This window comes from Nansenia antarctica, assembly GCF_963989245.1.
Source record: "Nansenia antarctica genome assembly, chromosome: 6".
NCBI lineage: Eukaryota > Metazoa > Chordata > Actinopteri > Argentiniformes > Microstomatidae > Nansenia > Nansenia antarctica.
The window spans coordinates 39,056,698-39,079,163 of record NC_137676.1 but is presented as its reverse complement, the minus strand read 5'-3'; the positions used below and the strand labels follow the sequence as shown (position 1 = coordinate 39,079,163).

General features: G+C 41.7%; 2 protein-coding genes across 2 annotated transcripts; one reads left to right on the top strand and one right to left on the bottom strand.

Annotated features, from left to right (window-relative positions):
- The first annotated feature begins 9,964 nt into the window (after positions 1-9,964).
- letmd1 (LETM1 domain containing 1) lies at positions 9,965-14,291 on the top strand. Its single transcript, XM_080535208.1, has 9 exons — positions 9,965-10,096; positions 10,412-10,569; positions 10,901-11,016; positions 11,188-11,270; positions 11,529-11,715; positions 12,318-12,419; positions 12,577-12,729; positions 12,880-12,976; positions 13,162-14,291. The coding sequence occupies exons 1-9, from the start codon at positions 9,975-9,977 to the stop codon at positions 13,233-13,235; spliced, it is 1,092 nt and encodes a 363-aa protein (XP_080391334.1). The 5' UTR covers positions 9,965-9,974; the 3' UTR covers positions 13,236-14,291.
- A 669-nt stretch (positions 14,292-14,960) lies between these two features.
- Positions 14,961-20,821, bottom strand: cd63 (CD63 molecule). Its single transcript, XM_080535211.1, has 8 exons — positions 20,707-20,821; positions 19,265-19,350; positions 17,394-17,582; positions 16,868-16,942; positions 16,602-16,700; positions 15,989-16,129; positions 15,630-15,713; positions 14,961-15,447 (listed from the first exon to the last, which is right to left on the bottom strand). The coding sequence occupies exons 2-8, from the start codon at positions 19,328-19,330 to the stop codon at positions 15,382-15,384; spliced, it is 720 nt and encodes a 239-aa protein (XP_080391337.1). The 5' UTR covers positions 19,331-19,350; positions 20,707-20,821; the 3' UTR covers positions 14,961-15,381.
- Positions 20,822-22,466: the final 1,645 nt, after the last annotated feature.

Sequence of the window (22,466 nt, the reverse complement as noted above, 5' to 3'; positions counted from 1 at the left end):
CGTAGGAATCATTGATCGACTCGGGGTTGGTCTCTACGTGTTTAGGAGACTCAGGCGCATAAAGAACATGAAAAGGCTCATGTCTCTATCACAACCACAGCACAGCTAGGCGCGAATCATACGAAGGGGAGCAAGATATGGCAGGGGACTTTTCTAGGCAAAACTCGGGTTTTGAAAAAAGCACTCCGTACCTTTACGAGGTGATAACTACTAATAAGCTGCCAATCCAAAAGGTCTATCATATCAAAACATAATCTAGGGATGTATAGGAATAAGAAAATCACATCTAGGATTTGCCCAGAATTTGGTAGTGAAAAATGGTTTGGCCCAAGGACTATTCCTCGATGGACTCCCACAGATAGACTCCCTTGTCTTGTTGTCACGAGTCTTAGTGTCAGGAGGCTGTCGCTCTCAGACAGGCCAGATATTAATGGAGGCTCAGTAATTGCTGACAACTAGCAGACTTGTAGCCCCTCCCACTAACGACCACTAATGCGAACGACTGGCAGGTGTTCTCACTAGTCGCATGTATGACCCAAATGGCCCCTGGTCTATTCAATATATAGAGGAGATAGAAGGCTCCTCCTACTTGCAAATTAGCACCTACTTGGGTAAGAAACTAATGGTTTCACTAGAATTATTCTGAAGGCTTTGTCTTTTAAAACAGACAGTTACAACACTATCACTTAATAAACAACACAGGTATCCACTATCAGTATTCCAGGCTTAAATAGAAGTCTTACTTACTCAGAATGTAGAGAGGTGAGTCCACTGCTTAAGTTCCCAAATGTATGACCCAAATGGCCCCTGGTCTATTCAATATATAGAGGAGATAGAAGGCTCCTCCTACTTGCAAATTAGCACCTACTTGGGTCAGAAACTAATGGTTTCACTAGAATTATTCTGAAGGCGTTGTCTTTTAAAACAGACAGTTACAACACTATCACTTAATAAACAACACAGGTATCCACTATCAGTATTCCAGACTTAACTAGAAGTCTTACTTACTCAGAATGTAGAGAGGTGAGTCCACTGCTTAAGTTCCCTTCGGTCTGGGATTTGGGAATGGGCCAGCTTCGGACAGACTCTACTTTAGCCAGGTCGGCTTGAACACCCTCAGCCGAAATAATGTGGCCCAAGTAGGCCTGTAGAACCTGTGGGGAGAGCAGATTACATTTTGATGGTTTGACCTTTAGGTTGGTGCCATGTAATTTAGTGAGCACCTGATCAAGTCTATTCAGATGTTCACCAAAGTCCCTGCCAAAAACAATGATGTCGTCCAAATAGACCCAACAACACTGCATGTCCGGAGGTCCAGCAGAGCTGGAATGATCGTACCTGCGGCCCTGCCTGTATACTTAGCAGGTGCGATCAATCAGCGGAGCAGCACAGGTGTCAATAATCATTTACAATTGTCATTCAACACCAGTGAATGTTCCTGCGTTCACGCTACAGTATGATAGATCTGCTTGTGAAAGACCGAAAGACCGTCCAAAAAAATTGGTACTATCAAGGTCGCCTATAGTGTGGGCAATTTAGTTTTGTCGTTATTTTCACCCATGATATTCTTCTGAATTTAATGACTGGTATTTTGTTGCATGAATCGGAGCATCCAAGTTAATTTAGTTACATACATTAGGCCAAATGAATATCAGGTAAAAAATAATGTGTTTTAGAATGAGGGGTCACTGTATGGGTTTGCTTGCATGAGATAAAGTCCAGTAATGCATGTGACCACCAGTAGTTAAAAAATAAATAATAGAAAGCTATACCACTAATCAGAGGGTTAACTAAAGCAGATGTTTGCTTTATGTACATTACCAAATGTAATGGAAGGTAGTAGACCAAATTAGAGATTCCAATGCCATACTATATTGTTGACCCCAATCCCCGCAGAATAACCATAACCCACCCCGAACTCAGAACTAGCGCCGCATTGCCCAAACCCCCCCACCCCCCCCGGGCCTACCTCACGAGAACACCACATACACATACACCCATACACATACACCCATACACCCCAGCATCACCAACATACACACATACACCCCAGCACCACATACACATACACCCATACACCCAGCATCACCAACATACACCACATACACATACACCCCAACTTACCCACTGCCTACCTTCACCAGAACAACACCACACACAACCCACAGACTCCAGCCAAACCAGCCGTCTCTGCCAGCACCATCCGCATCAACACCACTGGGTCACAGGGAAGTACTGATCACCCGCCTGACACCAAAATGCACATTTCCACAAACCCTGCACCCCCTTCCTTCTCTCACTCTTCTATCCTTTCAGGCACAACGGTCAAATCCAGCTCTGACACCCACCCAGGCTTCCAGACCCAGGAGCAGAGCCCGGCTGTCACCATCACAACACCAACCCCAGGTTCCAGCTCAGTGACCCCAAACCCCCAGTCCCGGGCCCCCACCCCCAGTTCCAGGCCCTAGGCCTGAGATCCTGCCCAACTCCAGGTCCCCAGCTCCAGGCCCAATCCCCTACCCGCCAACACCCAGCCCGGAACAAGCTGAGAAGATGCAGGGAGTTTTTCCTGGATGCACTGTGTACAGGCTTTTCGCCCCTGCTTGACTGCCGTGCGCTGGGCTCCCTGGGGCTCTCCTCAGGGGCCCCCGGCCGGCCTGCATGCTTGGTCTGCTCCGTCGCTGGGGCACCTGATCCGGCTAGCCTCGTGCGGGGCTACAGTAGTCTGAGCCTGGTGGACTGGGCCGGGTGCACCGGTGGTGGGGCGGCTGGGGTCCCCCGGGGGGAGTTGTGGGGGCCTTGCACTGTTGGGCAAACTGGTAGTAGTCGCTCTACGACTAGAGGGCTAGAGGGGAATTTTCCTGGATGCACAGTGAACAGGTTTTTTACCCTTGCCTCCTCCCGACACTGGAACCTGAACACTGAACACTTTACTTAGTTTAATGTAATGTTGTTTGTTGTTGAATGGAATGTTTGAAATGATTGTACACATGGTGTTGAGTTTTTATAAAAACCCAATAAAAACACCCAATCCCCCACCTATCCAACTATAGCCACCAAGACTTAACAGCCTGTTTGTAGTTTGCTGATGTAGTTTGTAGTTATGATGTATTTATAAACTCTATAAACTCTGTATTTATAAACACTTTCAGAAGTCATGTATCATAAGCTTCAAGCCTTTACTCAAAGTATATTGGTTTAAAGGGCATCATAATCAACCTCAAGCTAGGTAATCCGTTTTGTATGAGAGCATGGCAATACTCTTGGGGGGATTTTACAACATCTAACATTCATTATTCAGTTTTACAATCATAAATTGAGTTATGGAGACACCACAAAGCCAAAAGCAATGCACTTTCACAACAGTATCCAGCCTACTGCAATCTAGAAGATTTACTATACCTTTATTTGAAGCACTGTTCCCAGAGATCTCCAAAACCACAGACCAGTGACAACTGCAGTACTGCTGTACTTGTCCAAATGCTTCGTCCTGGAAGTGCCGTGACCATTAGACACTACTTTACAGATGTGTTTGCACCTCATGGTTTGCTTAGGTTGCACCTGATTGGTCTAAATATAATGCTACTAAAGGACACATGTAACATTATGCAAGTAACTGGACCTCTTAAAAACAATTTAAAATAAAAGATTTGGAAAATCACCTTGATGACACTTAATTTCTAATGGAATTTGCATATTTTACCCCAGATTGTCATGCTAAGGGGGTTTTCATCCTTGAACCCTATTTCATTGGATTCCCTGACCCCACAAATGTACAGTTTGACAAATGGGTCACTTCAACACTTTCTTTTTTGAGACACTAGGTGGCATTAGATTCAGTCTCGACACAATCATTTGAACAGTATGGTATATCTAAAGGTAGGCCACTATGCAGGGCCAGGAGTGTTTCCTGACCCAGACAAACTCCAGGGCTGATTCATAGGCTATAGACTGGTTCAGTTCAAGTCACATGGTCAGGTTTCTGATCATCAGTCTGCAATGTAAGCATTCAATAATATAATATAAAGCATTCAAATATATAATAATAACATTATTATAAAGACAGCAGGGATGGGATGCCAGATAAATAAATATATTTATTGTCTATGTGAAAGTCTTCTATGAGCTTGTGAATAAATCATGATTGGAAAGAGACACATTCAAGAGCGTATTTTAAAGAGTCTTTAATACAAATAGGAATTGGGGAACCAGCAAGACAAAAAAATGCAGACTCAAAACTTTTCTGAAAAATATAGAATATATTCAGAAGATCAATGTTAAAAGAACATGCCATAACAGAACTAAGGAGAGTATAGTGCAAATGCTAAATTGAGAATGCTTCTCTATTTAAATTAAAGATATCTTTTTTTTTTAAACAAAAAAACCAATAACAGCTAGACATTCATATCCTGGCAATGACAATTTTCCTCATCAATACAAAGGGACACATTTTAATGTGTTTACACTGAGAATAAGAAATGTGTAAATAAAAGTTACATACTGTATGAAGCTCTCCCTAATGAATTTCTATCTACTTAATTAAACCTGTGAGTGAAGATCACTTGCTCTTACCTGCAAGAAAGCGATCACTAGTGCTGCCACTATGACCCACATAATGTTCTTCTTCAGCAGATCCTCCACAACTTTCTGACACCCCTAGAATAATGATCACAAATAGAGTTTACTCCTGTCCTACCCCTAGAATAATGATCACAAACAGAGTTTATTCCTGTCCTATCGGTTTTAAATGTTTTTCGTAGGATTCCTTTTTTAATGTTTTTGTCTAACTGTCATTTTCTCCTAGGGAAAAGGGAAGGAAGGGCTGCTCAGGGTGTTAAAAATCAGGTGTAGTGCTGAGGCACAAATATGTACATTTCAAGCCTGCAAACTGCGACACTTTAAATAAATGTGCAATAACATGTGCAATATGACAACCCTAGTCGTCTATCTGTACAGTATAGTATAGTTGATAGTGTACATAGCCTTTATTTATGTAAACCAGCTCCTTCCCTTCTTGTGTTGTTGTTTTTTTTAAGTTTTTTTTTTTTTTTTTTTTTTTCTTTCCTAACACCAGGGGAGCCACCCCTCCTAAATGTCGTTGTTTGGTACCTGTACTGTAGCAATGACAATAAAGACCATTCATTCATTCATAAATGTTTTAAGGATGTTGTAACAGGTTCGGGCACAGAGGGAGACAGACAATATGATCCGGTGTTTCTAGAACGGGTTTTTATTTGCGCAGCACAGGTTTAGAGTCAGGTTTGTCTGAGCCTCGCTCAGGGGAGAACGTCCCCGCTCGCTTGCTGCCCGACCCTTCCGGTCGCGGCTCTCCTGCAGCGCTCCCCGACGTCTCCGTAACCGACTCTCCGCTGCTTTCTTCCCGCTTCCTTCGTTCTCCGCTCACTGCGTCCTACTCTGGGTCCCGGGGGAGAACAAAGCAACACATTAAGAGGGCACGTTGATGAGGACCCAATTGGCATCAGCCGGTGCCAATTGCGCCCCCATCCCTTCACCAACCGTCCTGTGGCTCCCCCTGCAGGTCGGAACGCGCCATGTTCCCCACAGATGTGTTCCAAGTTTCCCCTGGCAAGGGTTCATTCATGTGTACTTTTGAAAATAAAACCCAATCCAACGGGCACAGGGTTTAAATCAAGGGCACAGGGTTTAAAGGGCACAGGGTTTAAATCAAAGAAGTACAGCAAAACATTTTTATTTTTTTTAGCACTTTACATTTTGCTTCAGTAACCAAACTGGCTGACAGTAAAATATTACTTACACATTTTCCAGGGAAGGGTCTTTGGAGCACGGGGTCCAGGGATAAGGTTGGTAGTAGTGCTCAACTCGGGCCTGTAAAGGAGGATCAGTTTGTTAGGATAGAAGGAAGGTGTTCTCAGCCCTGTAAAGGAGGATAGAAGGAAGGTGTTCTCCGGTTTGACATTAAATCAACTGCTCCAGTTTGAACAGTTCACATGATAAATACCCTATGAAGTAAGCATCCTGTGGAGGAGAAAGAGAATAAGACATTGTATTGTGTGGTGGAAAAATTAAAGATGAGTTACACACCTGTTCTGGTTGATCAGGTGTGTGGACACGCCCCACACGAAAGGAGGCGCAACATCATCTGCCTCTGCAACAACAGAAACAGCATTATTATTATTACAACATCATACAATAACCTTTCCTTGTTCCACACCCTGCTGGGCATGCTTTGAAAATTAAATGGTTGCCCGAATTAGGGACAGCTCCCCAATGCATTCAGTTATGCATAGAAATGATCAGTATGTCACTTAATTAGCACGGCATCTGTACATCTGAAATTTGCATTGGCTCAAGTGTGCATCAACTTCACACTGGGATATTTAGTCACTCACATTTAAAGTCATAAAAGCATCTTTGGGCTTGAATTAATCACAGGCCCAGCTCACTAGAGTACCAACCTGCATCCCAGTCCTCCTCACAATTGGTGTTTGGTGGTATCCAGGTGCTGACAGGGACGTGCCACTTGCTCTTCACCTCAGCACTGTCCACTGTTAACCAAAGAACCTGGTTAGACTCACTACAAGGAGCAAATGGGTTTTATTGACAAAGATAGTATCATTGAAGATACAACAACATTTAAATCTTACGGTCTTCGCTATTCACAGATCTCCTGTCCTCACAGTTCAGGATGTGGTGTGATAGCTCATTTTTGGGCATCAGGTGGCGGGCATTGAAAGGGCAGGTTTTCAATGTATTGGCCAGTTCTGGGTGATTCTAAAAAGACGAAAAATATGTTTTACGAAAAAGAGCATATTTGAGAACATCTCATTTGAGATTTCAATGTCTGCAACGGCAGACTACTCCTACAACAGTTATTCCACGACAAGCACTACAGTTCTTACCTTACTGCACTTGATCAGATGGTATGGGAAGCGCCTTCCACGGATCTGGTGGTTCTTGTCATATGGACACTGAAGGAGTTTGTTTGGGTCACTGGCATCTGTTACTTCTATGAGCAATGGTAAGAGAAATGTGAATGAGAAATCAACATCACTCAATTAAAACGTTGGGTAAAGTGTGGTTCTTTTTAAATATATATATAGTATATAAGATAGGAATATGTGAAAAAGATAGGAAGGACATCCTAAGAAAATCTGTCTTTTTCAATATTTTAACATATGGACATTTGATTTTAATTTTAACAATAGAGAGATGGTGGCAATATAACTAAACAAATAAAACTTGAAAAATCTTCAGTCTTAAAATTCAGATAGGCTATAGTTTTATGTAATAAAAATGAATAGTTTAAAAGATAAAGATGAATTTCATCATGTGTGTTCCATTTCTGCATAGCAGTGACAGCTTGTTAGTTCTAGATTCTATTTATATAAATTCCAGTAATTAGCATGTATATGTAAAGAGGTAAACCTTGATAACTTTTGAACCATACATGATTTTCTCATGCAATTCTCTATGTGATGGACATATTTATTTTAATCAAGTGAAAGCAAAATGATTTGTGTGGACACCCTACATAGGGTGTCCTAACTTTTTCCTCAGTAGGAATTGGCATCTTTGTTCATATTTTGTTATACATGATAAGTTACATTTTCATTGTTTTTGGTTAAATTACATCACCTTTATCTATAGATATTGTTTGAAAGATCAAATATTGATGTAGTGTCCTAATTTTTTCACACTGTAAGATCTTAAGGACTTTCAAGAGATGAGTGCAGGAATATTTCACAATGGTTTCTTAAAGCTCGTGTTTAGCCTACCAGTGTCTTCGAAGCGTTGCAGCTCCCCAGTTGTAGCAGTGGTCTTCGTGGGAGTGCAAGTTGATGTGAAGGCCATTCTGTTAGCTATGCCTTTCTTTCTTTCTTTTCGACAAATTCAACTTCTATCACCAGCCCGCTCCCAATAAGAGAAGAAAATGAAATGAGCAGAAATTAGTGATGAATTTGTTAGCTGAAAAAAGAAAAAAGACATAAAATGAAAGAGCTATGCTAGCAAGCTAGGCCTAGGATCAAATACAACACTTACTTTTATCCTAAAACGATCACTGGCATTCATGCAGCAGCATTCACATTTCAAATACTATTGTTTGGAATGTGCATCCAAACTGACATTGGTTATGGTTACGCTGATAGTTTTCAAAAAAGTATATCAAGCGTTATGCGTTTCTCCTTCCCCCAACCTTCTACTGCATCACTCTCAGCTCCAGGTCCATGCATCCACGTGGCAAACGTTGAAATACAATTTGAGTCAGTGCGTTAGCAAACTCTGCCGTTTTTGCTTTATACTGTACCATACATCTATAAATCAGCAATGTGTTAATAACATAATCTCACCTTTACCGAAGTCCACCAGTCAGCGAGGTTTTAGAGAGTCAAATTCAGAAATGGACTCTGACAAACATACGACTAATGAACGACTGATAATAAATGACAAACCGGACAGTAAAACCCAAAAGAACAATTCAAAATGGGTTGACTGAAGTCGAGCTTGGAACTGTCCTTAGAAATGCTGGTTCATAAATTAATTTAGCACACAAAATAATACTGTAGCTAAATTGTTATATTTCGTTATTATCAGGCTAACCACGAGCAATACTGGTGTCTCTCGAGCTACGTTACGGGGTTAATACAGGGTCAATTCAGAGTCGTTACGGGGTCAATTTAGACAATATCCTGCATACAGCATAACAAGCGAGATACTGCCACCTAGTGGACGGCGGTATACCCTTCACATATAGTAGAGGCTGTTAACAACTTTTGACTTCAGTTCATGCAACAAATGTCCCCTTTGGCATGCAAGTACCTTATGTTCCCAGAGATCTCCAAAACCACAGACCAGTGACAACTGCAGCTGTGCTGGATGGTGCTGTACTTGTCCAAATGCTTCGTCCTGGAAGTGCTGTGACCATTGGACACTACTTTACAGATGTGTTTGCACCTCATGGTTTGCTTAGGTTGCACCTGATTGGTCTAAATATAATGCTACTAAAGGACACATGTAACATTATGCAAGTAACTGGACCTCTTAAAACAATTTAACATAAACAATTTGGGAAATCACCTTGATGACACTTAATTTCTAATGGAATTTGCATATTTTACCCCAGATTGTCATGCTAAGAAGAAAACTATTGGGTTTTCATCCTTGAAACCTATTTCATTGGATTCCCTGACCCCACAAATGTACAGTTTGACACCAAATTTGTAATTATAGCTATAACAGTTGCAAATATATGGGATGTGGTAATTGCCAATGGGCTCTGATGTATTGTTGGCGGCCATTTTGAAGAAAAAAAAGCAGATCTCACTTGTGTCTTTGGATAAAAGTTGTTCTATCACCCTAAGGTACTTGCATGCCAAATGGGACATTTGTTGCATGAACTGAAGTCAAAGCGCTATATTTTGGTCTAACAGCCTCTACTAATAGCTACTCAAGGTCAGAATTTTGGTGAAGATTCGAGTTGGGCATTATCAACATGTTGATATGTAAATAGAAGCACGATAGCTTATATGATATCAATAAAATACAATTTGTAATTTGTCAGGATTTTGTATACCATCTCTCAACACTTTGTAATTTGTATTACTTATTATTGAATGGTTGATTGTTAGTGGAGCAAGATCCCAAAGCATTTCACTGTGTCAATTACAACTGTATGCGATACAACATGGGACAAATAAAAATTGATTTGATTTGATCTCTGGGCCCAGTTGTTCGAAACCTTTAATCTAGATCAGAATGATCCTGATTCTTTTTTGCTATCCAGGATCAGCTGGCTGATTTTGAGTCGTATTGGGGAAATCAGCCAGCTCGATCTGATCCTGGATCAAACATGTGAACAACTGGGGGCTGGAGTAAACTCTTCTGCTCGTGTTCAGTAAGGAGGTAGAACATTGAACATTACGGTAATTGAACATTACGGTAATTGAACAACCAATTGCAGCGCTGCTTCCAGTGCGCAGTTTGCCCTTCCGACAATGGCGCTGTCCTGTGTGGGGATGTGCAGGGGCTTCTCTATGGCACTTCTCTGCCGTGGAATCCGACTTAATGGAGTTACAGGCAGTGTGGGCTTCACTTTCATGGGCACGTCTCAACTAAGGTAGTGTGGCGAGATTGATCTCGTTGTTTGTGTGGGGAAGTGTCATGGAGTCGCTGACTGGTGGCATTTGATGTTTACGTCTTGATCTTGGGCTAGCATGGAGCTAACAGCTAGTTTATGATGTGTCAAAGGTTGCGAATTGCAACGTCCGCTATCAAATATATAGTTCGTTTTGTCATGCTTTCACTTTGATCTGCTGCAAAATAACAAATTAATAACTGTATTGTTGAATCTGCATAGTCAATGTGGTCATAATTGTTGTCATATAGGCTAGTATGTGTGCTATATTAACTAACTGTACTAACCTGTTGACAGGTTGTCCTGGCTGTACAGACACTACTCCCCCTCCAAACCCAGGCTAGGCATCGGCCAGCATGTGGTGTCCCGACTCCAGAGGGTCAATGACAGATATGAGAGCTTCCTCCAAAGACGTTTCCCCCGCTTTTATAAACTCCATCACACTTTTGTGACAGGTACGACCACTCTCATAACAGCATTGGGTTTAAACTGGGGTTATCTTCAAGCACTCCTCAGTTTGCCCACTTGTTGATTCGCATATCCTTATTTGTATAAGACCTACATTATCTAATCAAACTGAATGGTTTGGTTACACTCAGTCAGTAAAGTCTAATATTATTTGTAAGGCAACACAAATACTCAGTGATACCATTTCATTTCGTAACAAGTACCGTGTATCTTTACACCTAGCCTACATCACAGATGGTGTAAGGAGGGTTGCATCTTCTGTGCTACTGTCGGGACTGAAAAGTAGTCACGTCTAGGCTATGTAATATCATTCTCCAGGTTTTCGGCTCTTGTTCCAAGATGGCAAAGACGTGCAGGCGATAAGGAGAAGGATGATCACCAACAGTGTCCAACTCCAGGACTTACCCTATCGTGACATGGAAAAACTCAGGCAGGTCGGTCCTTGGCTTACACTTGAAAAACAGACAAACTCATTTTGTGTTTAGGGATAGGGATGATCTTTCATCAACATAAAAGGTATATGGACCTGTCTTTGTTTCAACTAGTCCAAGTCTTAAAAGTTATCCGTAGTTAATGGTAATGTTACCTGTCTTTGTGTTTCTCAGTTTCGCAGAGATATCTTCAAAGTCATACCGCTGGCTCTCATTTCTATTCCTCCGCTTGCCAACTACCTGGTTTTTGTCCTAATGTGAGTAATTTGAAATGAATGCTATTCACTCCTCAACATCCTCCTTTCATTCATATACAGTGAAATAATATATGTCAGTGGGAGTTATAGTGAGAGTTCCAAGTCATAACCATAATCAATGCTCATTTATTTGTGCCCTGCAATGTATTGAAACCCCTTCCCCTCCCTGTGTCCTGTATCCCCTTCTTCCCCCTGTCTTATGCATTCTTCCCATCGCTCCTCCTCTCCCTGCTTTCCTCCTTTCCTGTTCACTACCAGGTACCTTTTCCCCCGCCAGCTCCTGCTCCGCCACTTCTGGACCCCGCAGCAACAGACTGAATTCCAGAGAGTGTACCATTCCCACAGGGTCCAACAGCATTGGGCAGTGCTGAAGGGGCTTGAAAGGGCAGGTTCTCAAGTTAAAGATGGCGGCCTACAGGGCCGCGTACTAGCCCTCTGTAACAAGGTGTGTGAATGCAGGTGTTTGACCCAAGCCATTCTAAGGAGTACATGGAGTGGTGACTGACAACTCTGATGCTTCAGGTGCCATGTGAGCACAGCTACTCTGCACACATTACCTTCCCTTGTTATTTACGTCATCATAGATGTCCAAAATCTTATTGGCTGCTTGTTTCACCCCTAGAAACGTCCAACTGGTGTATGAAGGAATTAGGGTTAAAATGCCTCCTGATGCATTTTTTTATGATCCTGTTTATCTTAACTGGCTTGCTTCCCAAAAGGAGAATGACACGGGTCCTAGAATTTTGGGTGCCAGGCCAAGGCTCTTGCATGCCAGATGTTTTATGTGACAACCATAAAACACTATAAAGATAGTAACTTTCCTTTGTTCCTTGCTCATTCGATGTTTGACCACAGATATGTGTGCAGGCCAGGCAGTGTGCAGTGTGAGCCCAGTTCTGAATAAACTGTCTTAATTCACCTTTCCTTTGAGCATCAACTTTATTCATCACCCATTTGGATTTTATACTTCAATATCAGAAATCATCCTTACAGAAGGTGTTCACCACAAATGCATGTCGAAGCTGATGTTTGTCCATGTAATTCTAGGTGCAAAGTGGTGTCCATCCTAGTGTCCCTGAAATCCATGGAATACGAGGGTTGTTCTCTGGACATCCCCTGGGTATCAAGAGACTGAATGCAGATCAGATGGTCAGTAATCAAATAAAACCCGTAACCCTTAAAACCCTCTCTTTATTCAGCAATTCCCCTGCAGGACTCCATGGATTTTTTTAAATTATTCTACCTGTTTCTTGTCTGAAAAAACAGCATGTAATCATTATCTCTCTTGTCTCTTATGGGAAAACAGAGGCAACTCTGCCCCCTTCTCTTCCTGACGCCCCTCCTTCCGTCTATCCTGATTGGCAATCGACTGAACAGTCATGCCTTAGAGCTGCTCCTCCTCGACCAGGCCCTCCGTAGACTGGGTCTGCAACAGCTGAATGAGACGGAGCTGAGACAGGTCAGCACATCACTTCACCTTGTGTGTAGATATTGCACTAGGACAATGTTAGTTAACTTGAAAACGCATAATTAATTTATGTATGTATCTAAAACACATAATTAATGTACATGTATTTTGTTGATGGTGGTTTCATCCTGCCCTTCCCAGGCCTGCTACACCAGGGGGCTCTACTCCTACAGTCTTAGCACCAACCAGTGCCAGGAATGGCTATCACAGTGGCTACAGTTCTCCTATCACTTGAAAGGTCTCTCTCTCTCTACTCCTCCCTCAAGGCTTTTCATGATTTCATAATACATATGAAGAGATGCTTGCATACATTAATGCAAATCTAATAACACTGAATGGTGACAACTCATCTTGCACCTATTACTAACAGAGCAGGGTAACATTAACATGGCTGTTTTTCCTCATGTCTCTCTACGGTCACAGAGTCGGAGACCTCTCTGCTTTTGTACAGCATGGTTTTGCTCTCTGCCAACTACCCAAAGCCCCCCCGCCGCTAACAGGAAGGAACAAGGAGTGATGGGCCATTTCCACTCAGCTGTCTCTCACCACGCTTGGCAAAGCAACTTCCTATGGTGGCATCTGCAGTTTACTAAGCAAGACAATGCCAAGCTCTACAATACACATATCTGACTTTCAGAAGACAAAACAAGTTATTTCATCATGCAGTGGAAGGTTTATTGGGTATGGTGAAGGAAATCCTGTAACATGATAAGGGACTGTCTCAATGTCCCAAACCACTGAAGCTTTGTCATAGGGATATGGAGAACGCGTTAAAAAGTGGTTTCATACTTACAGTATATGGTACTTGTCTGTTCATGTGCAGCTTGCCATGTTGATATAGGTAACATTTGAACATTTGTTTGTCAGGAGATTTAGGGTAGAGGGTATAATGACCACCATACACTACATAGCGCTTTAGAGGGCTTATGTCATGGTCTGTCACTACTATACTGCTATTCTCATACTCCTTCAACATACTCAATAATATCAGTAATTTGGTAAACATTACATCCATTTCACCTCATACAGTACTTAAACTAATGAATGCATGTAGATGTTTTAGTAAAGTGCGATTTCATCACATCACACTTTGAGGAATAATAACGGCAATTACAAGCCCTGAAAAGCACTGAAGATTGTGTTAGAATGAAGCTGTGTAGCACTTTACTGGGTCAGCCACATCGTTTACTTGAGGTGCCTTTGTTTTTGGGTTTGACAGTAAGTACAATCTGTGTTGGACAGTGAAATAGTTTTTTTCCTGTATTAAAAGAAAATACATTGTGTCAATGTAGCACTTAGCAACCTATGAAGATAAACCGTACTGCTACAGCAGTGTTGAAACCTGAGGTTTTTCTCCTCACACTCGAGGGGAAACTGACGAAATAGGAAATGTCTACTCCATCGCTGTGCCTTGCTGATAAGGACTGTCTGGTGAAATCCATTTGCAATCGAAGGGGTTGCTAGACAGTTCTTTTCAAGTTGCCTTTTTACTCTCAGATGCTTGATATGAGAACTGTCTTTTTTTTTTTACAGATATTATTTTGTGTACTTGTTCATCTTATTTTGGAGGTTTGTGTTGCTATAATTGACTTTGGTTGAGGTCACAGTTACCTGAACTCTGTCTCTGAAATAAATAAATACATTATCCTTTGCTCAATGCTCTCATTTACAGTAAGAGTACCATAATGAACATAGTCACCAATTATTTAGAAATTAGAAGAACACACCTACTTATTTTCTTCCCTATATACAACTTTCAATCCTTGAGAAATCTGGCCCCTCATCTGTCATGCTAAACAAATTGTCTCCTACCACAGGCCCAGTCTTATCAAATGGGTCACTTCAACACTTTCTTTTTTGAGACACTAGGTGGCATTAGATTCAGTCTCGACACAATCATTTGAACAGTATGGTATATCTAAAGGTAGGCCACTATGCAGGGCCAGGAGTGTTTCCTGACCCAGACAAACTCCAGGGCTGATTCATAGGCTATAGACTGGTTCAGTTCAAGTCACATGGTCAGGTTTCTGATCATCAGTCTGCAATGTAAGCATTCAATAATATAATATAAGGCATTCAAATGTATAATAATAACATTATTATTATAAAGACAGCAGGGATGGGATGCCAGATAAATAAATATATTTATTGTCTATGTGAAAGTCTTCTATGAGCTTGTGAATAAATCATGATTGGAAAGAGACACATTTAAGAGTGTATTTTAAAGAGTCTTTAATACAAATAGGAATTGGGGAACCAGCAAGACAAAAAATGCAGACTCAACTTTTCTGAAAAATATAGAATATATTCAGAAGATCAATGTTAAAAGAACATGCCATAACAGAACTAAGGAGAGTATAGTGCAAATGCTAAATTGAGAATGCTTCTCTATTTAAATTAAAGATATCTTTTTTTTAAAAACAAAAAAACCAATAACAGCTAGACATTCATATCCTGGCAATATGACAATTTTCCTCATCAATACAAAGGGACAAATGTTAATGTGTTTACACTGAGAATAAGAAATGTGTAAATAAAAGTTACATACTGTATGAAGCTCTCCCTAATGAATTTCTATCTACTTAATGCTCACTGTGAGTGAAGATGACTTAGTCACTCCCCAGCAAGTTGTTGGCAGAATGATCACATGACTTCATAGCCACTGCGAATGCCTCTCATCAGCATGCAGGCAAATACGAGGCCCATGATCTAGAATAAAAAAATAAACCAGTAAGCAAACTAGCTGTGTGTGTGTGTGTGTGTGTGTGTGTGTGTGTGTGTGTGTGTGTGTGTGTGCGTTTGTGGATGGGTGGTTGTGGGGTTGGATTAGTAGCTACCATCAGCAGATCTTGTGTGTAGGTATGTGAATGTTTTTGTTCACTTGCTCTTACCTGCAAGAAAGCGATCACAAGTGCTGCCACTATGACCCACATAATGTTCTTCTTCAGCAGATCCTCCACAACTTTCTGACACCCCTAGAATAATGATCACAAATAGAGTTTACTCCTGTCCTACCCCTAGAATAATGATCACAAACAGAGTTTATTCCTGTCCTATCGGTTTTAAATGTTTTTCGTAGGATTCCTTTTTTAATGTTTTTGTCTAACTGTCATTTTCTCCTAGGGAAAAGGGAAGGAAGGGCTGCTCAGGGTGTTAACTTTTTTAAGGATGTGTTCCAAGTTTCCCCTAGCAAGGGTTCATTCATGTGTACTTTTGAAAATAAAACCCAATCCAACGGCTGGAAGCTTACCTCCTGGTGCACCTTGCTTTGATCGTGCATATTCCCAACACCACAGCTTAGTGTGACGTTGACGCAGCAGGAGTCAGGCACCGAGTTCCCGCCAGGCAAGCTGCTCCAGTCATCGGTGCCGTTCACCCCACAGCATTTCAGCTGGATAAAGAGCAGGATACAATGGTGAGAATGACCATTAATGGGGGATAATAGATGGAGGATGACAACAGCGACATAAGATAGCAAGGATTACCAGTTATAGGAAGAGGAAGCAGGATATTGCTTCATAATGTCAACAGGAGGAGACAAGTTAAACCTACAGCACTCACTAACAGGGTATTATTGACCTTACTTGAGGGAGAAGCCAAAGTAAACCAATTAGATATGCACACAGTGAATCATTTTCATACCCTAGCCCTAACCCATATCTAATATCAATAACTAATTTGTTTACTTTAGCATGAATCATGTATTGTAAGATATTTTATGTGAGTATGTCTGTCTGGTGCTACACAACCTCTGAAGGGGATTTCATAATAGAAGTCACAGATCTATGTCAGTTATTTTTATTTTTTTATAGTGTTTAGAGCCCCTTAACACATCCGCCATATTAACAGTTAGTACTACTTACATCCACTTGCAGTTTATCAAGGGTCTTCTTGAATTCTGCACTGCCATTCTTGTAATTGCTGAGCATTTCAGTGAGCTCGTCCTGGACAATCACTGTCAGCTAGAGGGAGGACAAAAACAATGGATTGCAGAGTGTTTTTTATATATGCAGTATATCCCCTATATATATAATAATATATAATATTATATATATATATATATAATATATATACATATATATAATACTGTACAATAGACGTGCACATGTCAATTGAAAATAATACTCACTTTGCCCCTAAAGACATATCCAGCGATGGCCGCACCAATTTCCACAATGATGACCAAAGCGAGAAGGATAGAGAACTACAAAGAGAGTAACATGGAAATACATATACGTTCGTAATATAGCTTTACCTACCTCTGTAATAACACTAAAATCACTGTAATAGCAATATTACTACATATATTACTATATTACTATAATATATAGCCCTTTTCCACCAGGTGCTTTACATGAAGAGAACAAGGAGCAACAAAAAGGCTTCTATAGAAATAGAAAGAGAATATTAATTGATTATCCTTAGAAGGACTTCGATTGAACTGTGTAAATATCCTTCTGTATCCTTCTAGGTTACACAATCAGTTACATCAAATGCCAGGATGGAACACAATCTGCTTCATAAAGGACTACTGCAAAAGTAAAAGATAAGCAAGTTTGGTCAGACCAGTTGGTTCAGATCTTTCCTTTCCAGAATGCAAAGTCAGCTGTGTATGTTGTGTTGTGTATGGAGAGAACTCATTGTGTATGGTTTACCATTGTGACCATGCAGTAATTCTCCTTCCAGGCTCCACAGCAGCCAAAGAAGGAGATGAAGAAGATGACGACCCCCACCACGATGACAAGAATAGGGGCTGAAGAGGCGGATGCATTCTTCATCACAAGGGTGTTATGAAGCGCTACCTGAACCATGATGCCCACCACAATCAGGGCAAGACCACACAGCTAGAGAGAGAGAGAGAGAGAGAGAGAGAGAGAGAGAGAGAGAGATGATTAGTGTCATTGAAACATACTTTTAAAAAGAAAAATGAAAATTAACAGTGTTTGTGAAATCTGTCAAGAACAATATTACTTATGTATCAGACTTTTGAAGATTTCTGACTATTTCCGATACTGCAATGTGTTCTGAAATCTCATCCAATCTGGAGCTTTTTCTGGCTACACTACATCATGGAGGCAGCACCCAATCAGGTTACTGCTGTAAGGGTATATTACTGGGATCAAATGAAAAAGAAATTAGCTAACAACCAGGGGACACAAAGGCCAAGGGACATACTAAACAGGGTGAATATGATACTGCATGTTTAGAATGCGGTTGCAGTATTTTTAGTACTTGAATCATTGACAGTGTATTTGATATTTGCCAATGGTGTGCAGTCCTCTTCATGTAAAGAAACACAAAAACAAGCTGGACTACCTAAATGTAAACAGGAGGATTGGGCACACACCTCACACCTTTGTATGTATACATACCAAGGACAGGAATGGAGTTTGGAGGCATGAGTCAATTAAATGAAAGGTAATATGTGTATTATAGTGTACAATTACATTGCGGGGAAGTTGCATAAACCAAAATAAAGAGCTTCATAACAATGTCCTGTTTTTCCAGACAATATTCCCATCTGTACTACGGTTGTTAATCCTCCAAACAAGCTTCTGGTTGAACACTTGTTTGACCAAGCTGGTCGAACCACTATTTAATCTATGATGATGACTTCAGGACAATATTAAGAGAGAAAACAAACCGAAAAAGTCAAGACAAGTCCAGACAAAACTCTCATAACTCACAACTTCAACTTAAAATGGAGGTCATACCAAAGTCAATATTTGACATTGTGTTTGAATTAGGCGCAGGTTCCTAGTGGAGAAGTACTGTAAAAAAATAAAAAAATGTGTAGGTCTGTGTGTGTGTGTGTGTGTGTGTGTGTGTGTGTGTGTGTGTGTGACAGCATTGTATTGGTGAATGCAGATCAGGAAGGGTAAATCTTGATCTTGAAGTCACATGATATTGTCATAACACTTTGAAACCCTGGTCAGTGGTCACAAGACTCCAACATTATTCATACTCACTCTCACTCTCTCTCCCTCCCTCTCTCTCCCTCTCCCTCCCTCTCTCTCTCTCTCCCTCCTTTTCTCTCTCCCTCCCTCTCTCCCTCTCTCACACACATCTTTGCTTATTCTTTCAGATCTACAATTAAGGTTAAATATGAACACATTTCAAGAAGATGAGTGTGTTCTTGAGGTGAGAATTTGAGAACATCAAACCGTAGGAGATTTGAGGAAGTGCCATGTTGTGCGAGTGAGTGTGTGTGTGTGTGTGTGTGTGTGTGTGTGTGTGTGTGTGTGTGTGTGTGTTCTGGTCAGCTGACATAACCAGTGACCTAACAACAGAAAGATTCCAAACTTCCACAATACTGACAAGTCATAGAAAGTTCGCCAACTTCATCCTGTCCTGCCTGTCCTGTTTAGTGTCTCAGACCAGACACTATTTTTTTTTACTATCACAGTAATCATATGATATGTCTCTCTATGATCACGTTTTAATACCAGCTGATGTGTTACCACAGATTTTAAATAGATAAGATAAGTAAATGTAGACATGTGAGGATTTGTGCCCAACTACTCACCCAGAAGATGAAGTTGAAAAAGAACAGGAGGTACTTCACACATTTCATTCCTCCCTCGACTGCCATTGTTGCTGAGTATCAAGTCCCTGGATAAACACATAGAAATATAAGACTACCAAATCAACCACAGTTTTAGAGAAATGTGTTGATGTCATGTGTGATATGTGTGACATAGCAATATGGCATGGATTATAGATTTAAACGATTTGCTGCTTCATATGTGGCTCGGCATACAAGGCTGTAATGGTATATACATTGGTGTAACAAGGATATTGATAAAGGATCAACATAGACAGGCATCCGGCTACGCAGGCCTGTCTGTGGGAGGATCTTTAAGGAAGAGAAGACTTGGGGATGGTGAGAGTCAACACCTCAACTCTGTCGAGGCACACCAGATATTTCTTTATAATGCATTGTTTATGGGCCACATCAGACATGGCTTTATACAGTAGTTTTATTTTAAGATTGGCCTCTCGAAGAGTGTTTCCCAGGCCTCTCGGGCATGCATGCACAAGGGTCTAAAGGCCTCAATCCACAATAACATTCTTGCCAAAGCAGATTATACCATAACACAGCATTTGTTTCAAACTTTAGTTGAATGTGCCACATTAAATCACATGCATTGGGATCTGAGGTCAATCTAATCTGTTCCTTGACAACATTTCTATGACTAGTACTAATACTGAAAGATTAGATCAACTAAGGTTGACTGAAATGTGGGATGTAGCAATTTGCAATTGCTGTATTTGAAGTATGTGTTGAAATAGGATGTTTCAAAATGCGGAACCTCAATTTCGTGGATAAACGCCGCTTGGCGTCTTCAATATGTCAATATTCATCAAGTTTTGGGTTATGCTCATTACTGTATATTAGATATCGGTACTAGATAGATATCGGTACACATTAAGCTATCAAAACGTTTAAAAGGCACCTTCGAAAATGTAAAGTTATATAGACTATTGGTGTAAGGCCTTGACTATGACATGACAACTAATTATGAGCCTCAAGTTTAACCAGTAAAAGATCATGAGACAATTGAGAATAAGAGCAAACAGTGAATGGAGAAGCTGTGGAGACTTTGCAGGCTCTAGCAGGGTCAGAGGCCCGCAGCAGAATGCGACATCGACCCACTGAGGCGGTAACGACCATCCCAAGTACTTACAGGCTCTTCACCAGACCGTTATCCGCGACGAGGAAACAATGTCACGATTGTTGTTACAAATTCAATTCGTTACGTCGTTTGTAGTCAAACTCAATTGGATTAACACAAGTATCCGCAAAGACAACAAAGTTGTTACTCATGTGCCATTTCCTCGTTCACAAAAATAACCTCTCTTTTTATAAAACTTTTTTTTTCGTTCACTAGGCTATTGAAATACGACTAGAACCATAGTTTACAACATTTACAAGCTGACTTAACGAAAGTGGATAAGAAAACCTACCTTATTCCAGATGATACGTTTTTACAACAAAAGCAACGGCGAAGTGATGTGTGAGGACTGAGGAAGTTGGGTGGCGAAAGAAATGTGTTAACAACTCGTTAAAGTTGACGTGATTGTAAGTCGCGGTAAGTCCCGCCTCCTCCGGGAGCTGCATCACCTCCCGACCCAGGCGCTGACTCACGGCTCTGACTCACGGCACTGACTCACTGACTCACGGCACTGACGCCCACATTGGCCCAGTAGTGAGCCAGGCCTATATAAACACTTTACACTTTCAAAGTAAAGCAGTAGGTCTTCTATCCCAGACAGTGATAGTGATACATGATATTATTTCAAGCATGAGGGTTAGGGTTAGGCCTATGAGTTCAATGTATAGGCTGCAAATAGCCTAATTACACATGACATTAGAGAGATAGTGAACCTGTCAAACTATTTCCTCAAAAATGTTGCTCTTTTACACACAATTCTGATGAGTCACTAAAAAGCTCTCGCTCTGATAGGGTGGAGATGGGTTTGGTAACCCCTGGCATGGGAAAGCATAAGGAAGATGTTGTGTGTCACCACCACATAGTATGAGAATGGCAGCTGAGAGCTACAGCTATGGCATTTCCTTGTAAAACATTCTATCATGTAATTTTTTTATGATAACACCCATTTATGATACTTCCCTTTAATGGATGCTGAGGACTAGTATGAGGAAGTCGATCAGACCTGATGAAGGTGTTTTTTATTGGTTTTTATAAAAACACAACACCATGTATACATTCAATCAATAAACAGACAAACAATCAGACATTTAAGATTCAACAACAACCAACATTAAACTAACTAAAGTGCTCAGTGTTCAGTGTATTGTTCAGTGTAGTGTTCAATGTTCAGTGTTCAGTGTCCAGTGTCCAGGTTCCAGTGTCGGTAGGAGGCAGGGGTAAAAAACCTTTGTACTGTGCATCCTGGAAAAAAATTCCCTGCAGCCCTCTAGTTGTAGAGCGACTACTATCCAGTTTGCCCACCAGTGCAAAGCCGTGGCTCCCCCACCTCCCTCCCCCGAGGGATCCCACACACCCGACTCACCCGACCCGCCCCACCACCGGCGCATCCGGCCCAGCCCACCAGGCTCAGACTCCCGTAGCCCTTCACGAGGGTAGCCGGACCAGGCGCCCCAGCGGCGGAGCAGATTGAGCACGCAGGCCGACTGGAGGCCCCCAAGGAGAGGCCCAGAGAGCTCGGCGCACGGCAGGCAAGCAGGGCCGAAAAACCTGTACACAGCTTATCCAGGAAAAAAGCTCCCTGGCTCTTCTCAGCTTGTTCCGGGCTGGGGGTTGGGGGTTGGCGGGTAGGGGACTGGGCCTGTAGCTGGGGGCCTGGAGTTGGGGGGGGGGGGCCCGGAACTGGGGGTTTGGGGTCGCTGAGTTGGAACCTGGAGTTGGTGCTGGGGTGACGTAGTGGTGCCAGCCGGTCTCTGCTCCTGGGTCTGGAAGCCTGGGTGGGTGTCAGAGCTGGATATGACGTGTGCCTGAAAAGATAGGGGAGTGAGAGAAGGGAGGTGTGCCTGGTTTGTGTAGTGTGCATTTTGGTGTCAGGCGGGTGATCAGTACTTCCCTGTGACCCAGTGATGTTGGTCATCCTGCTGCTGGTGGTGCTGGCAGAGACGGCTGGCTTGGCTGTGAGTTGTGTGTGGTGGTGTTCTGGTGAGGGTAGGAAGTGGGTCAGTGTTGTGTACATGTGAAAGTGTTGGAAGGTGCAGTAAACTTCCCTGTTGG